At 33.6% G+C, this 22112-nt stretch overlaps 1 protein-coding gene across 1 annotated transcript; it reads right to left on the bottom strand.

Moving 5' to 3' along the window:
- Positions 1-3229: 3229 nt before the first annotated feature.
- Positions 3230-21602, bottom strand: REV3 (recovery protein 3). The gene is made up of 24 exons (XM_028055362.2): positions 21404-21602; positions 21156-21238; positions 20854-20908; positions 20506-20555; positions 20263-20375; positions 20066-20108; positions 19843-19911; positions 19002-19112; positions 18698-18869; positions 18478-18569; positions 18213-18388; positions 17981-18131; positions 16144-17785; positions 11164-11385; positions 10456-10757; positions 9754-9896; positions 9017-9608; positions 8359-8505; positions 6986-7261; positions 6376-6483; positions 5809-6014; positions 4914-5217; positions 3889-4500; positions 3230-3631 (listed from the first exon to the last, which is right to left on the bottom strand). The coding sequence occupies exons 1-24, from the start codon at positions 21513-21515 to the stop codon at positions 3458-3460; spliced, it is 5955 nt and encodes a 1984-aa protein (XP_027911163.1). The 5' UTR covers positions 21516-21602; the 3' UTR covers positions 3230-3457.
- Positions 21603-22112: the final 510 nt, after the last annotated feature.

Genomic DNA, 22112 nt, shown 5'->3' with positions numbered 1-22112 from the left:
TAATTGGTCATCCAATTTTGTTTAGTTTCAATTTGGTTATGAATTTTGAAAAATGATGCAATTTAGTTATTTTTATTAAATTTCTTGAAACGGACCAATATTTTTTCATTAAAATTAAAGTTGTAAATAAAAATAGTTTGTTTTGTTGGTGTAATTAACATAATCTCATTATCAGTCTTGATGAAAATCGTTGATCCGCTTCAATAAATTTAACGAGAATAAACAAATTGCATCAATTTTTCAAAGGTCGAGATCAAATTAAGACTAGAAAAAACTTAATGACCAACTTGACATTTTTAGATAAAAATAGTAACCCAAAAATTAATTAAACCTAAATATATTTATTCTTTATATATTTAATTTTATGTTTTATTATCTATTAACATTAATTGGTTATATTTTATAAAAGAAATAAAAAGACAAACAATTTAATTTTCATCCATTTATAAAATATATTACCTATAATTTAAAAAGTTAAAAAAAAAATTCAAAATTTTCAAAATGTATATAACTTTAAAAAAAATTCAAAATCTTGAGAGGGCCATGGCCCCCCCCTTAAGATGCTCCGCCATTGCATACAACGAACCTCCCAGCCCTTAAGATGCTCCGTCATTGTATACAACGAACACGAGATATGGCTAAATTGGAAAACATATAACACAACATATATACATATTAGTTTCAAACCTTCAACTAAAAACTAAATTGAAAAACATAAAACACGATATATATATATATATATATATATATATATATATATATATATATATATAATTTTATTAAAAATATTAAATATATAAAATATATTAAAATATTAAATTTTTAAAAAATATATCAAAAATTCTATATTAAATATATAAATGTAAAAAAAATGGAAGGCCATAGTCCTTTAGTCCCTCTTAAGGTCCGCCAATGACCCTGACAACGTCCTAGTATCTATCCACTACCCGCATGAAAAATACCAGTGAGTATTTATCCAGTGAGTATTTATAGATATTTCTGGGCATTTCTTTAATTTTCAATAAGACTATTTAAAAATAATTCTTTAACATAAACTCAAATAAAAATTGGACCTTAAAGTATAATCCAAATAAATTTGCATAAAAAAATATTAAAAAAATATAATTAGTCTTTCCAAAAAACAAATTAAAAAATTTATACTGCAAAGTATAAACTCAAATAAAAGTAATTTATTTAAAATAAATTTAATTCCATAAGTATAGATAAATAAAAACATAAACTTATAAAACAATTAAATTTTTACTGTTTTTTCATCAATAACTTTGTTTTGGTCACTTCTTTCTTAAAAAAGATATTCATATAAAAATTTCCAACAATGAGCAGTGAGTATCTGCAGTTTAAATACCATGATAACTATACTTATCCAGATAACAAGCGGACAATTAAAATACTAGTATCCGTTGCAAATTTTACTTGGTAAATGTGACCTTAAATTCTTTTGTCATCCCTAAATATAATGGACAGATATTCATGAGGTGAGCACGCACTTGTAACAGAAAGAAAGGAACAGGGGGAGAAGGGCTGTAACAGTGAAGGTTAATGGTAAAATTGAAGGACTTTAAACTTAGTATTCAGCTATTCATTAGACTGTGATATGAAAACCATTTTATGCCAATTCCGCAGAATAATAGTTAGTATTCAGCGTTTATAAAATGAAAAACATTTTTTTTTTACTTTATTTTCATTACCTCAAATATTGGTTTGACCACAATTGGACGTACGAATTATAGATTAACGTCTTCAATGATTTGATCGTAAGAACATTGGTTATAATCAGATAGTTTTACATTTTCTATTCCTGACGATAGACTATATATATATATATATATATATATATATATATATATATATATATATATATATATATATATTTGTTTTCTTATTCCATTGTTTTTGGTCTATGTAATTATCCTGAACTCTAATAAGTAAAATTAGCTATGTTATTAATAGCTAATTCGTTAACTTAAGTTGTGTGTGATAATTGATCGAGACAAAGAGTTTTGAAATTAATAATTTTATGAGTAACTTTATGCACAACTAAAATTATTTGGATGGAATTTACTTATAATAATTTGTTAACTTCTTAATAGTTAAACTTAACTGTTTTATCTCAAATTCAAGGAACAAGAATATAATAAACATTTAAAATTAAAAAAAAATACAGCTGATAACTTACATTTTGAAGCCATTTATATTCTTCCCATTTCTATTTAAATATGTTAGGATCCTTTTGTTGTCAAAATAAATAAATAAATAAATAACACATTTGCTAAATTTTTAAATCAAATCTAAAATGATGGCTTCAATTTTAACAACTGAGAAATTATGAGAACTAGATATAAACAGTTAGAAGTAAGAAACTAAATTACACAATAATTCAATATAACTTTCTTTACATGCAGTGTCAAATAAAGACTTTTTTTTCTCTGAATTAGTCGATTATAAACAAAAAAAGTAGAATGAAAAAACATGTATGCTTTTGTCAAACAATTTATTTTTAATGATAACTTTAATTTTAACACAATATTAACGTAAAATAAATATATCATTAACTACTCAACTACTCACATTCAGACTTTATAATTTAACATTTAATAATTTAATACCCACATCAATAATTTTATCATGCACATCACTTCATATGTAAATGATGATGTAAAAAAAAATCAGTATTTATAGATTTTAATTAAATTCTTAAGCAAAGCAGATATACTGGTCAATTTCACATACTACGATTTTATAGCATTAATTAATTTTACTTAACAAATTCATAGAAGCTAAAACAAGCGTTGCTTGATACAGTTGTTTAAGCTTAAAACGTGATAAAATTTTAGATAAAATGTTCCTAAAATATTATCTAAAAAAAAAAAATGTTTCTAGGCTTGTCTTTTAAAAAGGTTACCAAAACATTTCAACAAAGAACTAAATTTTCAGACAAAATGTTATTTTTAAGGAAATTCCTATAATAAATTACGTAAAAGGTCAATTTTTAAAAAATTTACAAAAATAGATAAGTGGACTAACATAACACAATTTCATTACAAAAAGTCATAGTACGACTTCCTAAATATTTTGAAATCGTGGTAACATGCACAATTTTCTCATAATGAAATATTTTGAATGACTTACTCATTTTTTTAAGTATTTTAAAATTTGCACTATTTTATTAATTTTTTTTAGGATTACACTATTTTGGTAAAAAATCCTATAAAGAACAGACAATCTATGATTGTGTAGCACATCATCTCAGGAATATACACCCTATGCGTTGACGAAAGATAATTGTAAAACAAAAATTGCAGCATTGCTGAATGCACATCGGTGGGGATTAACTTAACTTTACACCTGATTACATTACAAAATTATACAAATTTGAATTGCTTTATCGAAAAATGGAGATAATTTACCATTTTGTAGAGGAGTGCAAAACATGTTTTCAGAACCATTCCACTGTGCATCTCGGGTACAAGTCTTTATCTGCAGCAACATGGGTAGCAGCTAGCAGTTCTTTCTGAACCTTCCGCCTCTCAAAGAACACCAAACATGAAATGGACGTGCATTTCACACCATTTTCAAGAAGCCTATCCCCGCCTCCACAATGGTGACATATCTACAAGAGTTTTAAAAATATAACTATCATCTGAGCAACAACGAAAAAGCATCACAAAGCATCAAATCTAAGGGATTTACAAAAAGTAACAAGGTGTTTATTTGATAGCAGAAGTGGAAAATCAACAGACCTATCATACTGCAGCAAATTTCCCCCACGCATGGAATGACAAACAATCCCATAATCAAGAGTACACAATCTCTAGAAAATACTTAACACAATGAACAATAGATGAAAAAACATGCAAAAATACTTACAGCAACAAGATGTTGCATCGCTTTCTCTAACTTCGAAGTCCTACCAATTACTGCTGTTGCAGCAGCTACCTCATTTTCTGAACATTGATTGCATAAATGGGTTGATGCCTGGACCAACCTACCACATAATACACAATGTTTTGAAAGATAGTAATAATCAATTCTGGTTCGATGGGAATTTGAAGTTAATTTATGCTTTGCAGAAGCTTCCCTTGTGGGACGAGGCATCTCTGAAAACCAATGGTTGAGGTCAGCAGCAACAAGCCCAAATACCCGTTGTAAAGCTGGTATTATTTGTTTATTAATATAATATAAATCATTTATTCTATACGGGGAATCAATTGCCAAAACTTCCAAGGGATTCACAACCATATCAACCAAACGGGCTCCAGGCTCCCCATGGATTACAACATAAGGTATTCTCTCAGCATAACGTGGTTCTGCCCTGCGGTCAACCGTCATTGCCTTAGTGGCCACAATTGCAGCAGGAGGAAGTGATGACATTCTTGCACTGTAGGTGCCCAAGCGAACCTCCTTTGCAAAGATAAAATCTTTAAGGCAGAATTTGCCCGAAAGAATCCTCTTCCATTGACGTTGCAAGTAAGTCTTCACCTGCAGACAGCAAATAAAAAGTATTAAGCATTGTTGAAATTTAGAATAGAATATTCTGCCTTCATTGTGTAAGGATTTATAGGCAACAAAATTTCAGATCTAGAGGAAACTATATATCCTCTAATCATTCTTATTTAATGTATTAAACCTATATACAGCAATAACTGGCGTCCTCAAACATGGGCTTTCTATCTATCATGTCTCTGTTTTTCCTTTCACTTTAACAAACATGAATTCAGACGAAACAAATATTGTAATTTTCATATCAGATGAAGTATCCAGCACAAACTTTATATTATTTCTTCTAACAAAGACATTGCTTGTACAAAGGATCTAGAATATTGACTTTCCACCAAGACTATTATTTTCAATTTGATGTATATATAAACGGCGTAATCTGCTAGCATTTATACCTCCAATAAATCCTGTTGCTCAAAAAAGAGTCTCAAAGACTGCTCCATTATCTTTGCAACTGCACCACATGTGTCCCTGCGAACTGTCTCAATACCTTTAGCATCAAAAACAGGATCCATTTGATGAGGACTTTCATAACTGTAGCCAACATATCGTTTCTTAGTAAGAAGGAAACATGGGTGATAAACTTTCTCCATCTTCAAGGAGACAGGATTAGGATTCATAGCAGAGATGGCAGAGGCAATCTCATTCCCAATTTGGAAAGACTCTTTCAAAGTGCGTCCTCTAAGGAGGACAAACATACTGCAGAAAACACAATCACTTAATTAGTTTTTTTAATTACAGTCCTGCCACTTTACTAATCTTGAAGGAAGGAAATGATACTACGGTAAAAATTGGCCATCGGCTATCTTTCATTGTTTCAGAACCCAACCAACTCTGTATGTAGTATGTAAATGCTGTTGGAAAATATTTAACACAGAACAAGAATGAGTTTCAAAGAAATAACTTTTGGTAAAAAAACGACTTCTCAATTATGGAATTATTGACAGAAAAACATTTTTTGCACGTGTAATGACAATAAAACATTGTTAGACAAAACGGGATTTTTTAATGTAATTTTCATGCAGAATGTCCTCATTGTAACCTTTACTTATTTGCTAAACTATATTTATAGGGAATTGTCAAAGAATAAAGGGAGCTTTTAGCAGTCATAAGATATCTTCAGATCTGAAGGTTTCTAAAACCCTACTTCACTTCCAAACCAATCTCTAATTCAATTCCTAAAATCAAACTAACAGTAGTCTTTTGTTAGAAGTAAAACTTGGAAATGAGGATCAGTAAACTTCCAAAATAAGAGACCTGGGTATGCCTTTACACATGGTATGCAGTTACCTATCAGTATCTCCATAAATAACTCTAGCATTCCACTTTTCATGTTGATTTACAAATGATATAGCCGTTTCCAGTGTACTACGACCACACTGAACAATACTGTCTGCAAGTTCTGCACAGGGCATGCGACCACTAAATCCAGCAGCAGTGTAACCATATGTTACATTCGCTATGAGCTTTAAAGCAAGCTGTCTCGCATTAAATATCTGAAAAGATAATTATATTACTGAGTAAATACTTTAAATCTTTGAATTAATCAAATAAAAGAATCATGTCCAACATCACAAACAGAAGATTATGTAAATTCATTCATGAACTGATAAGGGTTAAAAGTATTTAACATGCATTCGATTGAAATATTTTATAAAATTTCTGAATTTCTTGTTTTTTTCAAAAAATAATTGGAGGATTTCAGAAAATACTCCGGACTACAAGAATCACAATTTAGTGTTTTCTTTTGTACAATATGAACAATAAATATTACAAAATAAAACAAAAGAGCATAGATTCTTGAAATTTGTACTCAAACAAACATTGGGCACAATGAAAAGGCATTCAATTCCATACCCGCTGAAGAACTTTCTCTGCAGGAGCCAATTTTTTTATTGCTTGTTTTACCATAATTCTAGTAGTTAAGATTTCTTCCAATAAGCGGGGCAGTATACCTCTTCGAACCTGTATGAGTATGACACAGCACATTCCTGATTAAAGTCACTTCATCCTTTCCACGAGAGTTACTTACAATAATAATGAACTTCTGTGGCTAAAAAGATACAAAATTTGTTGTACAGAGAAATGAAAATAACTGGTAGTAATCTTGATGAAAGAAAATGCTGTGTATGGTCTTTGGGATATGGAAAGTGACCAGATAAACAGAAACTATCCACATAATTTTCAGAAATTAAATGTTCAGAAAATACAAGCCATTCATTCAGCTCCATTAATATCAAGTTCAAGAACTCTTCATCTGTGTGCACAATAAATTACATAGGAGATGAAAGACAGTGGGTCAAGATTCAAGGGCACTAAACAGAAAAAATAAGAGATTGAATGAGAAACTAGCCCCACAATTTGCAGTTGACAAATCTATGGTATTCGTTCAGTTCCATTAATATTAGGACTTCAAAATATAAAAGGGTCTAGAGAATAGGAGAAGAAAATATATTGACTGAATCACCTTGGAAGGTACAAACATAACACCATTTGGAGTGAGCAAGATTTGATCCTTTAACTCCTGCAGAACATGTTGCTCTGGTGAGAATGGACTAACCCCGAGTGTATTAGCCTTTGATCCCACAACTTTACCCAGACAAGTGCAGAAGCAAAGATTGTATGCAATTATCATGGATGGATATAAAGACTGGAAGTCAAGCACAACAACAGGATCAGAATAAAATCCGGATTCTGGTTCCATTACTAGAGGAAGGCACTCCATAGCAGGTTGAGAAGCAACCTAGATGACACAAAAATTATTTATTAACCCCTTGGGTACGGGTGATGAAAACAAGCATTAAAAAGACCATAAAGGAAGCCTCATAATAACAAAAATACAAGGGACAACTTGATAAATTGAACAGCAATGGATCTCAAAACTGTTTTCAATGGTGAATGAGACAAATGTTGATAGAGATAAAAACAAATTAAACAAAATGATTGGGTTAGTAACCTCGTGATGCATTGAATACAAAACCCACCCAAGAACATTTTAAACAAAACCCTCCTTTCTGCTAACTAAAATAACAGAAAAGAAATTTGAAAAATGAGGAGAGAAAATGACAGGTTTCAACATAGTTGTCTTATTGCATTCAATATTAGTAGTAAATATGCAGGCTATGCTATGAATTATAAAATTGAAGAACCTCCCTCCTCCCCCTCTCTAAATTATGTGTTTTTTGTTTGGGTATGGGTGGGTAAGGAAAAGCTTGGGAGAGTATTGATGGGAGAGTTGGCCGTGGCAGCAGAGGAAAGGTGGGTGAAATTCTGTTTTAACATCTTATTTAAACTTGTATATTTTTAGTTTTGAGATCTACTTCTTCCTTGTGTCAAAGAAAACCAGTTTATCAAAGAAGGTTTCTTAGTTATAACAACATCATCTAAAAGAAATAAAATAAATAAAAAATGGCATGACATGTTAAATAACTGAATACTGCAAAAGCATATATCACAAATGAAAAACGAAATCATGTTAGGAGGATGGTGGACAATTGAAAATGTTACAGAGTTTAACTCAGCACTTTCAAGATAAGAACAAGACCTCCAGACTAATGTTACAGTATACAATTTTATTATGCTTTAGGGAGCTACAGTCAGGTTGCTGTCTTGATATAGAAGTCTCAGGTTCAAATTCTAAAAATAGCCACTCTGCTAACAAAGGTAAGGCTGCGTACATTTACTTTCCCCAGACCCCACAAGGAGAGAGCATGATACATTGAGTCTGGACAGCACATCTATAAAATCTTGTTAGGCTTGGTTTATGATATCATAACAAACATTCAACATCATAACCAGTTATCTACAAATATAAAGGAAATAAAGGAAACTTGTGAGAACCTGTTGATTTCCAGGTGAGATAGCAAGGTAGTTTTGTGTATGGGCCAACCTCAGAAACATGGATTCGACACGGTATTGTGATCCTCGAGAGAGAACAGAGAAAAACTCTATGCCAAAGACACGAGCAAGTTCTGATGTTCGATTCACCTGCAGAAGAAAAATAATCAAGAATAAGGAAAGCTTACAAATTAGAGAAGAAAATGTAAATGTTACTTAAAGCAGTACAAATCTAATTAAGGAATCCAAGCACACATGGGCTTGCATGAACAATATGGATGAATGACCTTGTTAGAAATATTGCAAATAAGAAAATATCATGAGATTTTGTATGTACATTTATGGTAACTGTAGTAATGGTTATTCTCCGTATTTGACTGTGTAAAAGCTTGTTTGAGAAACACAATCACCATAAGTTTCTCATTTCCTCTCTCTCTCTCTCTCTCTCTCTGAACACATCTAATACTCTATTTAAAAGAGAGAAGCTTAAAATAACTTGTGAGAAACTTCAAAAGCATGTGTAAATAACTGCAAACACGTTTTTGAGATTTCAATGCACCCAAATATGACAAGATTCTGGTAATATTGTAGCCATAACAAGCACTGAAACAGTAGTTAAGAAAATTTTTATTTCGACAATAAGCCTATAATGCTACCTTACCATATCAAGTTGGTTTAATATCTCAAGGTTCAGCTTTGCTCTCTCTATAACATATTTGATACACCGATATCTTGCTCGTCCAGGACCACTTGAAAACCACTTTGTCAGCACTTTGTGGTGAAAGGAAGGAACTTTCCGCCTCAATACAGATTCAGCTACAGATTCAACTGAATATAAGTTCAACTTAACTTCTCCACGGATCAATCGCCATACATTAAGAACAATTCTGCCTCCTACATGAACTCCACTAGCATGTGTCCGTCCCCATTCATCCTCGATTATTGAATTTTCTGGCACACAACAATCTAGACTAGGAGTGTCATCAATGTCCAGCTCCAAGATATCTTTTTCAGAAGTTTTCATATTATCAGAAGAAATCAAAGACTCAGATGGAGTGCGAGACAGATTATTAAGTAATCCCAAACCAAGATGGGATGATCTTTCTGCTAGAAAACCCAGAGAACTCCCTTGAATATCCCAACCCATCAAAATATCTGGGTCAGATGAAGACACAATCTTTATAAATTCTTTTAACAATACCTTTTCATCAGTGAAGACCAATACTTTAGAGCCAGATAGACCATCAAAATTTCTGCAAACCAACGAACAATAAGAACAGCAATTTTTTTAAATGTGATCATCCTGTGAGATATAGTATACACAAAAATAAAATAAAATTGTCAACGATAGAAACTAATCAAGAAAGAAAATGGGTATAAAAAGAGACATCACCATACCTTTGACAAGGTACAAATTTACTGTGTAACAGAACTAGAACTTCAGCAACAGAATCACTATCATTCTGAATACCAAGAGCTATAATGTTGATGGCATCAAATTGAGGATCAGGTAAAAGGTCTGCTCTAGACTCTGCAAGAATCTACAAGTTACAGTCAAGTTTAGACCTATGAGAGAAACAATCCTATAAAGATTTTAATTTAAAAAAAAACAAGTAAAAGCTTATTTAAAATTTAAAAATGTAGTTCAAAGATAACAAAACTTAAAAAATCCAAAAAACCATTACCTTTTAATAACAAGCACTAAGACAAATACATTCCATAATCCTATTATAAAAAAAAAAAATTTGATCCCTACTTAAAGTATTAGTATAAGCACCAGTACCCTTCTGCATTTAAATCAATATAGTAAAAAATTAAGGCATAATCTTTTCACTATAACTATAGCCAGTTGATTTAATAAACACCATAAAGTATCTAATAATAGTAATAACGAGTAACAAAAGAACTCAGCATGCTGGCTAAGTTATTAACATCATGTTTGACTGTAACCCGTATCAAGGATTTGGTTCATAGGAAATGACAGGAAAAAGTTGCTTTAAACACCAAAAGAATCCAACATGCAAATTTGAAAGATGCAGAAGAACTTTAGAAGCTACAACATATTGCCTTGAAAGAAAAGGAGAGTTCAATCTCCAATACCTCTATACTAAGTAATGTCAGTTGCTGTCCACAGCCAACACTTGCAGGGTCTCGAAATCCAATTTGACTTAGAGGGGTGAAGGTTGATTTTCCATCAGGGGCAGATATCTGAGAGGTATCTTGTGAGTCATCTAGGTGTGTTTCCACTCTTTCTGTTTGTCCTTCTCCATTGCATGGAGGGCTCTGTTCTGCAGCATCCTCATGCAGCTTAGGCCTAAGAGGAGCTTCAGTCTCAGAAGCACATTTAGGTACATCCTTGTTCTCTGCATCTGTTTCTTGATGTATATGTTCAACACTATGCCCTGATGAAAGAAGATTAATATAATCTAGGTATTACCCTGTCATAATTGTTATAGATGCACAAAAATGTTTTATTTGTCTTAGTTGTATGTTTAAGTTCTGCATATTTTAGCTGTATGCATTATTTTATTTTTCATAAGCTGTATAAAAGCTTAGGAAACAAGCTCTCTTTAATTACTAAAAATAAAAACAATGTCTGTCCAACCAAGACATGAACTCCATTCTTGACCTTTATACTATCTCTTATTAACAATAATAAACTGGCTGAAGAAAAACCAACATTTTTCCAGTGTGCAACTTACATACTAAATTGAGAAAAACACTGTACTCTTCAGATAAGAAGCCAATGTTTTTCTTTAGTGAATTTCCTAGAACAAGTACGAAATGCACATATGGTTTAGTAGATACCTCTTTCATTACAAAGTAGCCATCTTTGCACAGTATCCACAGAAGGAGGCAAAATATTAGGTGTTAATAGGTAAAGGTGAGAGCCATCATTTTGATAGTGAGTGTTGGCAACCTTTGTCCCATTAGATGTAAGGGTTTTATTTGTAATATATTCGTTGCAAGTTTCCATCCCTTTCTTAGAATTCCTTGCAGAAATCGGAAGAAAGACATTCAGATCATCCCCTTCAAGTAACAAACACAATCTGATGTAAAGTTTCATCAAACACACAATAAGATCAGACCACAAACTTAGAAGCATAACAAACTAAAATCAATAACTATCACTAAGTCTCCACCACATGGGTATCAGCTACATAACAGGCAAAGATTGAGTGTAGAAATTTCATAAAATGCTTTGTCGTGTGTTTGGATGGAGAACTTTTAAAAGGCCATTCATTGTTGTAGAGAATTTTAATGTTTAATGACAAAAATACGTTGTTCGGAGAGGACATTTTAAAACAAATTAAACTTCTACGAATTTATAATATTAGAGATGTACATGTAAACACTCAATTATTCAACTGGATGTTAGCTTTTCTGTTTTTTGTTATGATTGTGTACACTCTTTTGAGCCTTTATATGCTCATGTAGTGTATTCTTTATGATTAAGTAAAATAATATTCAGTTCTATTTCTGTTAAGGTTTTCTCTGTTTTTCCTCATATCAAAACTCTGATATGGTATCCTGCGCCAGCAATTGTTCTGCAATGGTCCATTCAAACTCCCTCCCATGCGCTTCCAAATTTTTTCTCAATTCTATAGCTGAAAAATTTGATGATTCCAATTATCTCCTTTGGAAACAAGTTGAACCTCTCACAAAGTCAGACTTCACAGATTTGTTGTAAATCCAGTGATTCCTCCGTGCTTCCTTCCTGATGAAATTTTTTTGCTTACTTGGCTTCAATCAACACAGTCAAAGTTCAACTTGTCTCGTGTTCTTAGAGTCATCCACTCATATCAAATGTGGGAAAAAAATTCATGATCACTTATTTGCCCATACCAAGGCGTGTGCTAGACAGCTTCAAGCTGATCTACATGTCCACTCCCTTCAAAACAAGACTACATGTGAATTCTTGGTACAGAATAAGTCCATTGTTGATGAACTTGCTAGAATCAATTGTACTGTCAAGCATGATTTCCTTCCTTCAGTGAACTACTCGCACTCCTATGAAAATCCTCACTCTTCAAGCTTGCAAGATCACAATAGTAATTTTCAAGGAAATTTTGGTAGCTCATCTTTTTTTGACGGAGGTGTTTGTGGCCATGGCAATGATGGAAGGTTTGTCAGCCTTCAATGTCAAATTTGTCTCAAATATTAACACACTGCTATCAATTTGTAAACAGGAATATGATACATAAAATTAATTTGATTATTTAAAATTAAAGAATTTCAACGTCCACCTAAAATGTAAGAATTTGAAGTTCTCCACATTTTCTCCTCTGTCAAATTTATCTCTTGTCTTCATATATTCTCTTAACCCCGGCCCAAGTTGCAGTTTTTGTCAACTCAACATTATCTTTTCAATTGATGTCGACAAAGTTTCTATCAAGTTAAGGTCAATCAGAGTTATTTTTAATCGTCACTGCCAAAGATAATTTATTTTTCAATATAACCTAGTTCAATTTGATTTAAGTTAGGCTTTTCTTTGTCAACATTAACGTGTTGTCTAGATTGATGTCAATCATGATTTTATCGATTGACATCAACTAAAATGATTTTTCATCCAATGTCAACCAGAATGTAAATAAGATTATTTGTTGATCAATATTAATCGAATTTTTCTCAACCAACATTGGAAATACTATTCTCCTATCGATATCATCCAAAGTTTTTCTATTGATGCCAATAAGATTACTGTTTTTCCCGGATATCATCCAAAGTTTTTCTATTGATGCCAATAAGATTACTGTTTTTCCCGGTGTAGATCAGGGTATTCCAATCAATGCAAATAGAAGTTATTTTTCAATAGACATTATTGTGCCGATGTAGGCCAAAACTATTTCTAGGTTGACCTTTGTGTTGAGTATGATGAAAATAGACATCTTGTAAAGTCTCACTTCTCTTAGGATAAGTAAGGGAGTGGGTGCTCATGGTTACATAATGGACTCTAGGTTCATAGTTTTAGTTGCACCAAGTCTTAACACTTTGAGCTAGTGTTGGTTTTCTTAAACTCTGTAAATAGTGTGTTGTGAGATGTAGCTAAGTTCTTGCTCTGGAGAGTGTGAGTGTATTTGAGGTCAAGGGTTTAGAGTTAGGTTGTGTGTTGTACAAATTTGTACATAGTAAATATTCTCTAGTTGCCTTTTGACAACGACCGTGGTTTTCCTCCGTATTTGGAGTTTCCACGTTATATTTGTTTGTGTATCCTTGTTATATTTTATTTCTCTATTGTTAGATGATTCTTACGGGATTAAACTACTGTGTTTTTTTCCAACAAGTGGTATCAGAGCTTATGGTTCAGTAGGATATTCTCAGAATGCTCTGTGGTTACGGTTTAGTTTGATCTTCCACATCAGAAAACATGAATCCTTGTTGATGGAAGAATCATCTATGTTTGTTGCAATTGCAATGAGAAATTGAAGGAAGGATCACTGTCAGCGCTATGTTGGCGCGATGAATTTGCAGTGGGGTTCGTGTTTCCTGGCGAGGGTACTCCTAGATTACGGAGGAGGTCATGGTTGTGTGGTGACTTCGAGGGTACTCCAAGAATTTAGCTACATCTCATAACACTCTACTTACAAGAGTATAAGATCTGCGGTGTAGCTTGTCCTTTCTGCAGGGTTGGAGCAGTGGCACGGTGGGGCGATTTTTTTGGAGTGTTGTGCAAAGGTGCAATAGCGTTTCCAATGAGGTGGAGTCACGGTGGTTCGAGTAATGTGACAATGAACAAAGTTGTTTCGATCTGTGGTGGTTCCGTGAAATGGTTCAAAGTGCAAGAAGGAGGTTCGTGGTTTCTTCGTTTCTTGGTCTCGCGATTTTGGGTTTCTCGAACGGTGGTCTCGATTTCCATCTCCTTCATGGCTGTTGGTTTGAACAGGCGCGGTGGTGTGTTGCGAAGTTCACAGATCTAATGCGCTTTTGGGTTTTATTTCTTTGATCTGGTGTGATGCGAACTAGTTTGCTACAAGTGTGCAAACAACGCTCCGTCAATGGTGGTTTCGACACTGTGTTTGCGACTCTGATCTACTTTGTTGATGCACAGTGGCTCGCGGAGATCGACGGTGGCTGCAAGGTGCGGTGACTAGAGCTCCTCGGTGGGTTTCCAAAGTTTTGTGCAGAGCTATTTTGTCAGCGGTGGTTTTCCATCGTGGGTTGCAGCGTGGTTCCGATGAAGGGTGTTGTTTTTGGGTTATTCCGATGAGTGCTCGATGGATAGTTGGGCGATGAGGACGAAGGAACGGTTGTGTTTTTTCATATTGCTGGAGGAAGAAGATTATGACATGGCAGCTCCGGTTGAGAGTGGAAGACTTGACACATGGCGGCATCTGGTTGGGTAGATTATGAATGCTAGGATGAGTATTTCCTAGGAGTAATTTTTACACGGTTTTAGTTGCACCAAGTAAGGGAGTGAGTGCTCATCGTTAGATAATGGACACTAGGTTCATGGTTTTAGTTGCACCAAGTCTTAACACTTTGAGCTAGTGTTGGCTTTCTTATACTCTTGTAAGTAGAGTGTTATGAGATGTAGCTAAATTCTTGGTATGAAGAGTGTGAGTGTACTTAGAGTCAAGGGTTGAGAGTTAGGTTGTGTGTAGTACAAATTTGCACGTAGTAAATATTCTCTGGTTGTCTTTTGACAATGGCTGTGGTCTTTTCTCCGTATTTGGAGTTTCCATGTTATATTTGATTTTGTATCCTTGTTATATTTTATTTCTCTATTATTAGATGATTCTTGTGGGATTAAACTGAAGTGTATTCTCCCAACATTTTGTTAGGTTTTTATCAACCAAGTTCAATGGATCTATTTTACCAGATTTTTTTGACTGAAGTTTGTAGTGGTTATTTGGTGAGAATTGTTTGCAGGAATTGTTTTTCGAAGGATGTCACTAATGTTATTTGGTGAGAATTTTTGTATACAGTGATAATTAAAATGCTTTATCCAAATAGAAAAACTAAAGTTCAAACAAATGTGAATTGTCTTATCCAAACAAGACATTTAAAATTTTAAACAATTTCAAAGGAAAACAATTCATATTTAATGTATTTGAATTTCCGCAAAATTGTAAAATTCACTATCCAACCAAAAGGTTACTTAATGGGTGGGTCAACCACGTCACCAAGATTCATTAAGATGATAGTGTGCCTCTAAATGTAGATATGATGAAGACATACATTTAAATAGGCAAGTTTCCTATGCCAAGAGTAGGAAGTCCATTAACAAAATAATTGTTTACACAAAAACTTTGCTAGCCTCGTGAGTTTCGATCAGATATTAGCATTCACAATACTACTTCCTATTTGTGTTCTAGCAAAAACAATGCCAAAAAAGCAGGTATCCACCGGTGATTTATTTTTTTTTTTGACAAAGTGGCAATTTCAAATAAATCAGCATTAAATCCAAATGATAAGTGTACGAAGTCTATGAAAGGATACTTGTTATAAACTTCTCGTAAATGGTTTGACTTCTACAAAAATAGATCAACATAAAAGCACTATCTCAGTGTCCTTTGTAAGAGCTGTACACTGGCCATTCTAGAAAATGGTAGGTTAAGCACAACATAAAAATATTGAAAAGGCTGGCTGAATATTAATACATAACCTAGGATGAGATAGGCTAAATTCTTTAACAAGGTATACCATGAGACTACATCTCAGATTCACCAAAATTCCTTTGGAGAAACACAGACCCAGAACCAATTCAATGTATACAGAAAAAATAGAAACAAATGCAAATAAGGGAAAAATAGAAGAAAATTGGATCAAAGAGGATAAAGCTAAAACCTGTCATTACATCAGAGCTATCTTCATCCAGATGTAAATAGGAATTACAGGTTGTTGTACTTTCAAGATTCTTATCAGCCATAGGGTTCTTGCTTGTGGTTATTTCAGTTAATTTCATGTGATTACCCTTTAGGTCAGTGGGTTCAGAGTCAATGATCTCATGCAACAAATTTTCACCCACCTTGTGATTATCCAGTTTTTCACTAAGCAGTCCTTGCATATCATTTGCATCACTTTTCTTCACAGAATTCTCACAAAACGTCATCTGATCATGTTGCACAAATGATAAGCTTTGGTGAGAACTTTGATGCACGTAATTATATTTACCAGACACTCTATCAATAATGAACGAGTTTTGCACGCTAGTTGAAGCAGAAGAATCAGTTTGTGGACTGCCCTCGGGAGCTCTGACTTCATGAACAGCAGCTGTTATCAATTGAGTGTCTAAAACGGGACTTTGGATATAGGCATCAGAACTTACATGTTTTCTAAATGTCAACCCACCCTTAAGGTTTTCATCCCTGCAAACCACAAATTGATCTATGGAATCATCTAAACATAATTTTTCAGGCTTATGGAGCCCTGGTCCATCATGCATTAAAGCAGAACCTCCTTTTGTACAGTTCCTCAATACTGTACTTTCTTCTACACCTTCCATTTCATGTTGACCAAAACATTCATCTTTTGGACTACTACCTTGTAAAGGACCATCACTGCCAGGTGAAAGGAGCAGTTTCCCATGCAATAAATTAGCATGATTGCTAACTTCAAGTTCACAAATCTTTTGGTTTTCCATTTCTTCTTCATCAATTTGCATTGTTTTTAAATCCAGTTGCTTTTGCCAAAAGCATGCATTTTGTTCCTCATGCCTGTCTAAAAGAAGCTTTTTAGTAGTTCCAGAGTCGTATTCAGATTGTTCAAGTCGATACGATCGCTTTCGCCTCATCAAGTCCCGCAAAGAACCGGTAACTGATCTGTTTACTTCTTTCGAATCTGAAGCATTCTTGTCCTTGTTCCTTAAAATACAAGCACTATTTCTAACTTCATTTATGGCTAGGTGATCTGAGCAAGCAGAATCTCCAATAGCACTTTCAACTGGATGAGTCACAAGTAAATTAGCTCGTTCTCCATCATTATTAACCTGATCAATCACAGACAAAGGCAAAGACCCCCATTTTTTATTCCTTCTATCTTTACTAATTGTACTCGTGCCAGTACTATGCAGAACATGGTACTCAGAGGCGCTTTTGAATTCACTGTTTATATCTGCTAGAGAAGAGGTTCCAGCCAAACTATCATATTGACCTGAGAACTCATCATCATTAGAACCATCAACTTGGGGTAATTTCCAATTTGATGAAGTTCCATTAGGACAATTGTAACCAAAGGAAAGAGAAGGCTTTTCCTTTGGTAACTCCAACTCAAGCATATCATCAGTTGAATCTAGAATATCCTGACACTCCTTCTGGGACTCACTCTCATAGGCGTTATTAGCTTCCTCCAACACTTTATCAATTGTTGCAGCAGGCAACAAGGGAGTCAAGATTGTTTCATAAGCAAGATCATCATCAGAGTTTATATCCTCTACAGCTTGAGAAGTTGCAAGCCACTTAAGAAGATTTTTCGCTTCCTTGTCAACAGCCTAAAAAGCAAGAAATACAGAAATCCAAGAGAAAATTTTAATAGACCAAATTGTTTAAAAGAAAATTAAAGGTTGAATGGTGCCATGATAAATATAACATCACTGTGCCTTCATTTAGTCCTTCAGATATTGTTCCAGGACTATTTTTAAGAAAAACAACAAATAAATTTAAAAGTAAGTCATGGAAAAAGGTACTGCTTTTATGTCCACCGATCCAATAATTTCAGTTGACTGAATTTCATCCATAGTCAACATTTCAAGATTGGCGTCAATCCCTTCTGTTTGCAATGTGGCATTTTTGCATAATGTAGCAGGTGGTGATGCTGATCCTATTATGTCTGTTTCCCTGAAACAATTTAAGGGTTTTAATGCTTCAACACATGAAATAAAGTTTCTATCATGTAATAATAAATCATATAATACAAACCTCGATTCCTTCCCAGAAGGAGTACAAAATAATGAGGTTCCAACTTCAGTGCATAATTCCATAAATTTTTTCTCAAAGTCAAGACCAACAGAGAAAAGTTTCATAACATCTTCTGGAAGTGGTTTGCCAGGATCAGACGGCATAGTAGCCTCATGAATCCCAGTTCGTTTTTGTTCCTGAAACAATTAAGCCAATTAATTTAGATAAAAACCAAACAAATAACATGCAGAATAGAGATACAGGAAGATCAATCATGATAAACTACCTCCCATATTGGTACAAGTGACTGAACCATGTTGATATCTGAGCATGTTTGTGAGAGAGATGAATACATTTTAAACTGCTGATTAAGAATCTCTGCCACAACAGATATGTTTTCGTAAGGAAAAAAACAGTAGCAGAAGATACCAATATTACATATTTAAGCATATACGTTTGCATGCACATTTGTGCTTGTGTCAGTATGGCCATGAAACCAGACAAACCATTCACAGAAGCATCTCCTTCAAGCTCACAGATGCTTTGGCGTTTAGGACAGTGACCTTCATCAATTGAAGAAGCACTGAATTTGCTTGTGGGTAACCATATCCACTCAGATGGAATCGTGGAAGACATCCAATATTTTGACTCTAAACATGCATGAGCAGGTAGATCTGCCTAATCAAAATATTACAGTATCAAATATAAATAAGGGACACATATATCATTGAAAAATATAACAGTTTGTTAGTTAAACAATACAAGAAAATTAGAGGGACTTGAAAATAAAAAATGTGAAAGTCAACACACCTTTGTATGCTGGCCATCAATATTTAATTTCTTTAAAGTGTCAGGTACTGGATGGCGAAACTTCATCTTTGATAGGTGCAATTGACCCATGCCATACAAGTTGTAATCAACCTAACACGACAAAAACAAAGTGTATATATCTACAACACAAGAAAAACTAGGCAAAAATGTGTTACACAATTTTTCATTTGGGCTGCAATCAAAGTAATTGAACATTCATGGAGAAATACATTCAGTCTGATAGTTCACATAAGTAGCCCTAGGAAATGTCAATAAACCAATTGAACATACTTGAATGATGAGAGGGGATAAAGAAATACATTATTAATAACAATCATGTTAATTACATTATTAACTCCTCTATTTGTAACAATCACATTCTCTTAAAAGAAAATAAAATTTGATGGAATGCATGTGAAGATTCTAAGGATTAATTTTTCCTAATTGCAATGGAGATATTAGAATATTTTTATCCTAATAATCCTCAATACAAATATCAAATGTCACTCCACACAAACCATTAACAATTAGTTATCAAAACGTAAAAAAAGAAATGAATAAATCATTAGACAATAGATTAATCAAAATTAACAAATAACATAAGTTCCAAGCACATGACAGCAGCTGGATGTTCCAAACCCAATCAAATAAACCCAAACCATAAAAGAAATGGAAAAACAGAAAATTATACTGATTAATTCCAGCGGATGAATGCAGCCAGGTAAATAAAAATTTTGGGGTTTGTGAGCTGCTATGCAAGGACAATGAATAATTTAATCATGATGTCATTTTTAGTTTAACATAAACCTTCAGATACAATAAATCATACGGATGTACATACCAGAAACTGAAGAATAAAGGGAATATGTGATTCATATGGCTGTAAACTTTTATCAAGAACAGCACCAGCCTGAAAAAGTAAAGCTTATTCTGTATAACATCAAATTAAATTGCAATAAATTCAATAAATACTTTCCACTTGAGAACAAAAAATTGCACATTTTGAACAAAGTGATAACCGAGTTATAGGCATCAAACTTATAAGAAATGTCCAGAAATTATACCAAGAGAAGACTAGCTGCACGAGAGACATCTTGAGGATAATATCTTAAGCACCGGTCAAGGCTTACTTTTTTTTGGGTAAGAATGTTTCCATGATTTAAGCAAGCATCATCTTAGCTTGTAGATACGAGTGGTATATATGCACGTGGAAACATCTCACAAATAAAAAATATGTACAAACTATCAGAATAGTGGATACAAGTATATCTTTACAAATAACTCCTCAAGTGAATGATAGCCATAAAATTTCTTTGCTCGTACAATGCTGCATCCATGTACATGCTGTCTTGTAGAACCAGCACTGCCTTTAAGCTGTAGAAGTTGCAACCAAATGTGACGCCGGATCTTTATTATTTAATATAAGAAACCGTATATATTAAGCATAACAAAGAAAGTATTGAAATAGAGGATACTAAGCACTTTCTAACTCATGCAAGGATACCTTTAAGGCTTTCTCAAGAGAAGCAGCTACCTTATAGGTGAATGCATCACCTGTGCACAACCAAAAAAATTAAATCCTCGTAACAAGAAAGTAAATGAAAATGTGAGATTTGTTTGAAGCATGGATACTGCAAAAAGTTAGATAAATCAAAACCGTCATCCAGATTATTAAAACTGGCCTACAATGTAAAAATACAGAAAAGAAAAATAAATAAAATTTGCATACAGCATATAAAAACAGTAAAAACTTAAAACATAAGTAACTTATTAATCAAAATCGTCAAAAGAATGAAATCAAACAAATTCAAATATAAATATGAAGATACTGGTAAATGTGACTTGTTATTACCTTGGTCCAGTTGAAGTGGTATATCCGAACACGGCACATATAAATAGGGTAAAGCCTACAATGAATAATTAGATTAAATAATTTAAGTGTAACAACAGTACAATATGAAAGAAACAGTCACACCTTCGCTTATTACAAAATAGAAAAACTATTTGTATTGCATTTATGATAGAAAAAACGATATCACTTTAAATTAAACTCAACGAGGAAAAGAGGGAAGTAAATATGAAACCATAACGAGTAATGCATAGTTTCTAAACCAAATATGGTTTACAACACAGAAATTTCACATGTGATCTTACTCGGTGCATGTGCAAGCAAGTTTTCTGGCCAGCAGGAGTAGAACCATACACTCTTATCACAGGAACCTCGTTTACCTCTCCACCTAAGTAAAAATATGAAACAATGAAACGCAAACTATTGCACAGTGAAATGAACACTAAAACTTTGAAACGCGGAATCAACCCTAAATTGTTGTTGTTCGTTCTTGGACAGATTTCAATTTTTCTTGGAAAGTGAAAAAAAAAAAAACATAGGGCTGGATTCGTACCGTGGAAGCTACTATAACAGATATCGGCGTCAGGAATTGGCGGCGCCATGTAATAGTCGATGGAGACAATCCGAATGGTAAAGATCTCAGTACTGGACTGTGAATCTGACATGATTTACACTCACTTGTGTTCCTTCGTGGAAGAGGAGCCAAGAGAGAAACAAGAAGCTATGGTCTATTTATTTTGGCGGTAGGTAGTTAGGAGAAGTCTTTTTAACTTGAAACTTCTCCCTCACGCTTAGTTCTTTTTTTTCTCTTTTCGGCGCGCAGGGTTGTATGGGCCGAAATCGATGAGGCCCGAATCTGGCCCAATTTAATCAGCCATTCCTGCTTTACATGGAAGTTTCTATCTGTATCCCCTTTTTCTTTTTCTTCCTGCGTCCTTATAAAATTCATAAACTCCATTTTACCCCTGTTTATAAATGATCATTTTGTTCTTTACAATTGTAATTATTAGAACACCATTCAAGAAATCTTTAAGTGATAAAAAGCTTAAAAAAACCAAATTGATCGATCAAATCTCACATGAAACTCAACCTTTATGTAGAGTCGGGCGCCCCTACAACATCGTTGGATGCCAATTACACAATGTCCCTCTGTTTTAATTGCGTCGGGTGAAATCTTAGTATCGTTGGGTGCAAAAGCAACAATGAGCTCATTGTTTTATTAGTGTTGAATGTCACTCATGGATTGTTGGGTGCGACTTGGA

Source organism: Vigna unguiculata, chromosome 2 (genome assembly GCF_037176805.1).
Source record: "Vigna unguiculata cultivar grain cowpea cultivar isolate G323 ecotype 2 chromosome 2, ASM3717680v1, whole genome shotgun sequence".
Lineage (NCBI taxonomy): Eukaryota > Viridiplantae > Streptophyta > Magnoliopsida > Fabales > Fabaceae > Vigna > Vigna unguiculata.
The sequence above is the reverse complement of the archived record's forward strand: the minus strand, read 5'-3'. Positions and strand labels throughout refer to the sequence as shown.

What these genes read in the sequence shown, in the direction of transcription:
- REV3 (XM_028055362.2), bottom strand. Translation starts at nt 21,515, where the DNA reads ATGTCAGATTCACAGTCCAGTACTGAGATCTTTACCATTCGGATTGTC. An exon ending in AGGAGATGCTTCTGTGAATG is followed by an intron (nt 18,570 to 18,697) that starts GTTTGTCTGGTT and finishes CTGTTGTGGCAG; the next exon opens with AGATTCTTAATCAGCAGTTT. An exon ending in CACTTGTACCAATATGGGAG is followed by an intron (nt 18,389 to 18,477) that starts GTAGTTTATCAT and finishes TAATTGTTTCAG; the next exon opens with GAACAAAAACGAACTGGGAT.